The following is an 8,174-nucleotide window of genomic DNA, read 5'->3' as shown; positions in this document are numbered from 1 at the left end:
CCTTTTGTAAAATCCCTTAACCGGGTAACATCTTAACTGATGTTCTAAGTCTTCTAACCAAGCTACCTTTAACAAGGTAAAGGCTCTAACTGACCTTGATCAAAATCCCTTAATCGGGTGGCACCTAACAATGTCTTTGTAATCTCCTAACAAGGATGGCTCTTAACCGGGCATACTCCGGAAGAGAGAAAATTTTGTGAGTTCCTACTCATGCCATGGTTTTCTACCTATTGGGTTTCCACAAGATAACTCCTTGGTGTCACTGTCAACTTTTCATGCTTGCATATTTTACTTCAATGATTAAGTATATTGTTGGATCTTAGATGAATGAAGATTTAAGATAAAAGTTAAATTTTGAAAATTTGATTACATGCTGATTCACCCCTCCCCTCTCAACACTGGTTGGGACTAACAGAAATGGAATTACAAAATTTAGAAAAAAACATTCTATAGCCACATGGTTTTTCTTATAACATAAATTTACAAGCTAGAGCTATAATATGCACTCTTAGAATTGTCTTATTTAACACACATTCAACTCTTCATGTACCAAAAATAATTACCTTAGAATGTTATAGAAAGCACATAATGTTTTTTTCTATTTGGCATTCAATGGTCCATTGGTTCATTATTTTTCCTAGGTGGATTTTTATTTGAAACTTTAGTTTTCTTTGTCCAACTTTTGAAAGCCATAAATTTTGACCTAGTTGTCCATTTTTCTATTATAATATATATTTAAAAAACTTGTGTAAAGATCTACAGTGAAAAATACATTAGAAGTTTTATTTGTCCAAATTTCAAGATTTTGTAAGGCCTCTGAGGTCCTCAATTTTGAGTTTGAAACTTCATTCGAGAAATTTCTCAAGATGAAATTTTTAATATCATCCAAATGGTAGAATAAATTAAGGTGATTTTTTCCAATGATTTTATTTTTTAATTTCATTTCTTAGGGTCATTTTTCATATCCATACAAACCCAAATAGGTCAACTTACTCAAAAAAGCAAGTGAATAGGTGATTCTTTCACAAATACAAACCTAAATAGTCCAATTTAGTAAAAATAGTAGGTGAATATTTTTGTCCACTTCAAGATTCTATCTATCCTACAACTTCTAAATGTCATCATGGGCTCCAAAAAAACTAAAGAAAACTGAAAAAGAAATGATTTTTTTTTGCTGATGCAATATTGCGTTTAAACAATTAGATGCTCTTGCACTAGATTCAATAGTTATAACTAAACTATCCAAATTACTATAAAAGTTATGTTTGCAATACTCTCATGAATTATTTCTTTGTAAGAATATTACAACTACATTCTTTACTCAATTACACATTGAGTTTCATTGGAGATGCATTTTTCTCTCAAAAGGGTTTTCTCCACATACACCTAGATTATTGCGAAGCATTTATTTTATGTTTAAAATTATTTTTTCATTCCTAATAGTTAAAATATAGTCATTTCCATAACACTCAAAATTTTAATGAAGTCTTACACCTTGTTTCCTTACATATACTTTCATGTCTAATAAAGGTATTAAAGAGTAAATCTAGTTAAAGGATTTTTTCAATTAGGTATTCAATTAATTGCAAGTAAATATACTATAAATTTCTTAAATACATCTAATGCAATCTCAGTTATTAATCTTTGTATCCTACCTTGAACCTTCCACTTTGGTCATACTCTCTTTAAGGATGTTAATAAATGTTGTCTACTTTCACATTAGACCTACAATTTACATAGGCCATTTTTAATAAGTTAATTTTATGTATTAATAGAATAGTTCCATCATTCACTTTTTATTTGTTCTGTTTAGATGGTTTAATTATCATATTTAATAATAATTCTTTACATCTTTTATTTGTAAAAATAGCGATTTCTTATTTATTTGTATTAAGAAAAATATATCTTCAACTATTAAGTCATTTTTATTACAATACAAAGAGGCCAAGAAGGTTGGCCATGGCCTATTCTTCATCACGTCTCTTGATGTCATTGATCTAGTAGGAATTACATTTAGGCCAACTTTTGGAAAATGTTATTTTTCTTAAGTTAAATGAAAGTTTAAAAAAATTAGAATTTATTTTTTCAATTAATTTGAGATAAAAATGATATTATGTTTAGGATTCCTAGGAAGATTGAAGAATTCTCTTATTAGAGAAATGTATAATAGTTATGTGAAACATTGATCTTTTTAAAAAATAGGCTAAAAGAAAATATTTTTTTATAGCAAAATTAAGACCTTGATTTTGATGAATATATACATAGCATCTCTCTCTAGGATAGACTTTAAAGCTCACCATTTAAATATTGAAAGATTGATGTTTTTATTGGAATTGTTAACTCTTTTGATTACCTCATTGCTTTTGATGCAACCATTAAAAAACTATTGTTTGCTAGGTTTTGTGTCAATATTGATGCTGATATGATGCTGCCCTCTCTAGCCAGCTTGAACTATAAACTAAGAGAATGACTCCAATATATTTTATAGTTGAGAATTCCTCAATTATCAACCATAAGTGTCAAAAATCTCGATAGTGTGCTATTGTTGCCCTTGATAATAGGAGGGAGAATTTAAAAAATAAAATTAGAGAAACATAAAATTAGCATCCTAGAATAAATATCAACTCTAAATAAAACATTAAGAGTAGTCTTACTTTTCAAACTCTTTATAGAGCTTCTTTGGATGTAAAATGTCTGGAGGAGGCTAATAAGAAGTGTGATATATTATTAATTTGAAGTTGTAGGTATTATATTCAAGGAAGAAAATGACATTCCATTATGGGGAATTCAATATTCACTCAAGTCACCTATCTTTAATAAGAATAAATGAAGGTAGATTTTAACCAAAGGTTTACTGCCTTGTCATTTCTTTTAATTTTGAGTGGTAGTTCTTGTGGTAATTGTTCTTAATCCCTTCTTGATAAGTGTTATTAAAATAATTATTGTTGAATATTAGTTTGTAGTATTATTATTATATTTTTGTTTTTTAAACCTTATTATTATATTTCATCTACTTTATACATAAAAATTAAGACACTTTTCAATATTCTTTTATATCATTAAAAATTTCAAAATCAATTTTCTCGTATATTGAAAGGCATTTGTAGTCATATAGAAGAAAACAAAACAAAAAATAAAATCAGAATGCTTGCACTTTTAGAAAGCAACCTTAAAAATAGTTATATCCATTATGTTGTAGCGTATCAAAAAAATAAGGCACGGAAATTAAATTTTAATAAAAGGAAGGCAACTCGAGGCCTCTTAATCAAATAACTCCACTTTATAAATTTTCTTAGCCTCTTAATAATATCACTCCATTTTACAAATTTTTATTTGAAGCCTCTTATAACATCACTACACATACAATATTTCAATAGGTATCAGCTTTATAACGTTGAGCCTTATGATGAGTTTCCCGAATAGTTTGCATTCTTCCTACCACCTTTCTGGCTGCGGGTCTCTCACTGGGGCACTCCTTTGAACATTCCAACGCAATAAGTATGAAAGGAATGAGCGTTTGATTTATTTCATATTTTCCTATACCCTCCATCATTCTCATGTCAATAATCTCTTCCAACTTGTTATCAAAATGCATGCTTACCGAACTGTGGAGATTCAATCCTCCCACAAACATGTTGTCGATTGGACTCTTTCGAGTTACCATCTCCAACAGCATAATACCATAACTGTAAACATCCCCCCTCGTGGATACCTTTCCACCAACTCCATATTCTGCATTGTAAAAGGAAAAGAGAAATCTTGTTAAATCATGTACAACAGACAATGTGCAAAGGAGAAGTTAATTACATTACTGAAATTAATACCTGGTGCAATGTAGCCCATGGATCCTTTCAGAGACAGAGTGGAAATACTTCCTGAGTTAATGGTACTAGTGTCAGACTCACAAATCATTCGGGCAATGCCAAAATCTGCTACATGTGCTGTCATATCCTCGTCCATAAGAATGTTGCTTGGTTTTATATCACAGTGTACAACTTGTATAAAGCTGTCATGATGTAGATATTCTAGTCCATGGATAACATCAATTGCTATGTTCAATATCTCCAAGAAGGTCAATAGATTACCATTGGAATGCAGCATTGTCTCCAAATTTCCTTTGGACATGAACTCTAGAACCAATAATTTGCGTCTGAATTCTGAACAAAAAGATATGATTTTAACCAGATTTCTGTGCCTGACATTTGCCAAGACTTTGCATTCTCTGATGAAGCTGTTGTTGTATTCCTCGTTTTGCAAATTTATAAGTTTGAAAGCAGCCTCTGTACCATCACCCATAATGCCTTTGTACACTGAGCCAAAACTACCAGTCCCCAACAAGTTTCTCTCGTTAAATCCATCTGTGGCTTCAAGGATTTCTTGATAGGAAATCTCCCAGTTATCCATGAGTTTCCGGGACAAAATGTCAGTGTGAACAGAACACTTGACCTTGTTCCTTCTGTAAATTAGTCCAAAAAGCAATAAACATACTAATAGGAAAGCAATGGTTCCACCCCCTAGTGCAAATATTCGAATTCTGCTGATGTGGTCCTTAGGCTGAATAGTATTAACAGGGCATGCAGGTAATTGCATCCATTTCCCACACAGACCCATATTTCCCATAAACGATGTAGATGTCAAATTTTTAAAGATGCCTTCTTCTGGGATCTCTCCACTGAAGTTATTGAAAGACAAGTTCAAATACTGAAGCATATTCAGCGAATTTAGAGACACAGGGATCAAACCTGAAAGGTTGTTGGAAGACAGATCCATAGAAACAAGGCTTTTCAATCCGCTCAGAGAATTTGGTATTGTGCCTTGCAATTCATTTGAAGAAAGCTTCAGATATTCTAGTTGTTCACAGCTTCCCAGCGTGCCTGGATTTGTACCTTCTAATCTGTTCGCTGAAACATCAATAGCCTGGACATGAATCATCTTTCCAATTTCCAGAGGTAGAGATCCTTGAAATGCGTTTCTGGACAAATTGAAATAAAACTGTAAATTAGCAAGACTGGCCACTTCATGGGGTATACTTCCTTTGAACTGGTTGCTGGAGAGGTCCAACAATTCCAGACTGTAACAATTTCCCAAACTTGCAGTTACATTCCCGGATAGATGGTTGTTGTTAAGCACAAGATGTGTTAACTGTTGAAGTCGACCAATTGTATCAGGGATCTTTCCAGAAAGCATATTATGGCTCACTGATAGCATCCCAAGGCTTTCTATTTCACCAATCTCACTGGGTATGTTTCCTTCTAGCTTGTTGTTGTCTAGCAAAAGTCTCTGCAACTTCCCAAGGCTTTTCAGAGAGGATGGGATGCGGCCAATAAGGAGATTGGAAGACAAATTAAGATCTCCCAAATTGGTTATGTTGGCAATAGTGAAAGGTATGTTTCCTGTTATGCTATTACCATCTAGTCTTAGGACAGAGAGATTTGTGGGAAGCTGCTCTGGCAGGTATCCAGTCAAATAATTGTCGTGAATCATTAGGCTACTTAGGACGGTGCAATTGCGGAGAGCTGTCAGAATGGGGATGGTGACAGAGCTGCCACTAACAAGCTGATTAGATGAGAGGCTCAGCGATTTCAGAAGTGAAAGCTTGCTAAGTTCCAATGGTACTTCTCCATTCAGATGATTTAACTCCAAATCAAGTCTAATCAATTGTGTGCAATTGGCGATTGTGGCTGGGATGGTGCCTCTCAGCTGATTGTCCCATAGATATAGAATTTTAAGGCGAGAGAGCTTGCCCAATTCTAGTGGGATAGTACCAGTCAAACTGTTGCTATAAAGGGCCAATTCTACTAAGCCTGAATTGTTTGAGATTGACAAGGGAATGGGGCCAGTTAAACCGGAATTCCCAAACATGATAAAGGAGGTCAAGCTAGAAAGCATTCCCAATTCAGGTGGAATGTGACCTTCAAGGTCAAGATCTTCCATAGACAATGTTTCCAGGTAGGAGAGGTTTCCTAAGGAGGGAGGGATGTTACCACAAAGATTGTTGGAACCAAGCTTAAGGACCCGGAGATTTGTAAGCAAATCCAACTCTGAAGGAATTGTTCCTGTCAATAGATTACTAGACAGGATCAGTTCTTTTAACTCCTTGCAAGAAGTCAGATTCCTTGGAATTGAGCCCTCTAATAGGTTGATTGAAAGATACAAATTTTGTAAGCCTTGAATTCGTCCTATTTCCTGTGGAATTTGGCCTACAAAACTGTTGTTAATGAGATTAAGTTGTATGAGGAATGACAGATTACCAATTGAAGGGGAGATCGAACCCTCTAATTCCAGATCTGGTAACTGAAGAATTTGCACTCTGTTTTTGGCTGAATCACAAGTAACTCCAGTCCAATTGCAGAAATGAATGGTAGAGATCCAATTGGCTAAGGCATTTAGAGGATCTAAAGTAATGGAATTCCTGAAGTCCAGGAGGCTTTGCTCATCAGTAAAAGCAGAGGTACAGGGCAATAGAAAAATAAACAGAATAAAGCATATTCTCAACAGGGAATGCATCTTGTTGAACTCGTAATTATTCACCCAAGATGTAAAGGCAAAGCTCAAGAAGATCTCTGTGTTCTCTTCTCTTATAACCTTTTCATTGGCTTCAACTAAACATCAGCAGCTTTTTTAGTTTTAGTTTTCGATATTACAGGTAAATGTGGGGATTTGAAAGTGCTTAGTCTCTTTCAATAATGAGGAATAAAAACATATGAAATTTTCAATTTTATTTTATTATTTAAACGTAAGTTTTACTTCACATTATTGTTTTCTTATTGGTTCGCTTGTTGACATTATTCTGTTTCCACACATAAGATTAAATCAAATCCCTTGCATAGTCTAGAAGATTAGAACGCTATCTTTTAATGAATAAGGGAGTTGCACCATCTGCGCTCTTGACTAGTGCGCTCTTGACTTGGTTTAAAAATCAATTAAAATGGATGAAAGAAAGAAACCCAACTGCTCTCCACCTTTGACGCAATTATTTTATTTTCAAAAAGAATTTCACCAACTTCAAAAAGATACTCTCCGTGTGTTCTCTTATTGCAGAAGCATCTTGATTAATTTTAAATTGTGTTGCTTGTTTTTAATTATGTCTTTCAACCATCTTAATCAAATAGGTTTCATAACATTAACAAAGTCAAAAGATTCCAGCCACTACAGAACAGTAGTCACCGTGACAAATTTTACCTATAAAGAATTATATAGGTCACAAGCTTTTCATTACATATTTTGGAAATAATTGTTTCCACATTATTTATAGTTGTGCATAGATTATTTCCACATAATTTTTTAGGTATGTTCATAAATTATGCATCGTTTAATATATATGAATGAGTCCATGGAATATTTAATGTTTTATATATGTGTCATGTTTTAATTGATAAGGAATAATTATTTTTTAGACAAAATTTGGTCATCTTTTATGATAATCTTTATAGTATTTGGAAATTAGAAACTATTTATTTTTCTTGGACATAAATATGAACATGTTTTATTAATAATTTGTTTGTAGATGAAAAACTTTGAGAAAAATCATTTAATGAGAAAGTTGTTTGTGTAATCATAATGTTGTTTTTAAGTTTATCATAAGTAGTGCTAAGCAAAATTTAGCCACAACCTATACATATCCCCTGTACATTCTATTGATTTTAGTGACTACATTACCATAATTTGGCCAAACTTAACCTAATATAGCATTACTAATTTAACATACATTTCAAAAGGATATTCTCCTAATTATCCCGAATATAGAAGAATACAAAGAATTTCAATACATAGTTCACAAGGTAGCTTAATTAGTTCCAAAAATGTTATCCTCATGTATTTTTGACATACACACATGCTACATTCCATCCATAAGTAGACCAAATCAAATGTGCTATAGGTCTTGCCCAAAAGCTCATGCAAGATTCCACCCAAAGAAACAAATCATTGAATCTAATTGAATGTTACTCTTATCATAAGAAATATCTACCCTTATTTTTTTGTATCACACATAAAAAAAAACTACTATGTCATTCCAAAATACAAGTTGGGATTATCAGCAATACACCAACAAACTAGTGAAACAAGCATTGTGTTCTACCATAATAAAATTTTGGAAACATGTAGTATATAGATATAACACATGTAGGCATACTGTCCATCCAAACCACATGTCATAACTCCTAAGAATTCAA

General features: G+C 32.9%; 1 protein-coding gene across 1 annotated transcript; it reads right to left on the bottom strand.

Annotated features, from left to right (window-relative positions):
- Nucleotides 1–3,370: 3,370 nt before the first annotated feature.
- LOC131032671 (putative receptor-like protein kinase At3g47110) lies at nucleotides 3,371–6,507 on the bottom strand. Its single transcript, XM_057963711.2, has 2 exons — nucleotides 3,825–6,507; nucleotides 3,371–3,732 (listed from the first exon to the last, which is right to left on the bottom strand). Exons 1-2 carry the CDS (start codon nucleotides 6,505–6,507, stop codon nucleotides 3,371–3,373), a joined length of 3,045 nt encoding a protein of 1,014 aa, XP_057819694.2.
- Nucleotides 6,508–8,174: the final 1,667 nt, after the last annotated feature.

This window comes from Cryptomeria japonica, chromosome 11 (assembly GCF_030272615.1).
Source record: "Cryptomeria japonica chromosome 11, Sugi_1.0, whole genome shotgun sequence".
Classification (NCBI taxonomy): domain Eukaryota; kingdom Viridiplantae; phylum Streptophyta; class Pinopsida; order Cupressales; family Cupressaceae; genus Cryptomeria; species Cryptomeria japonica.
The sequence above is the reverse complement of the archived record's forward strand: the minus strand, read 5'-3'. Positions and strand labels throughout refer to the sequence as shown.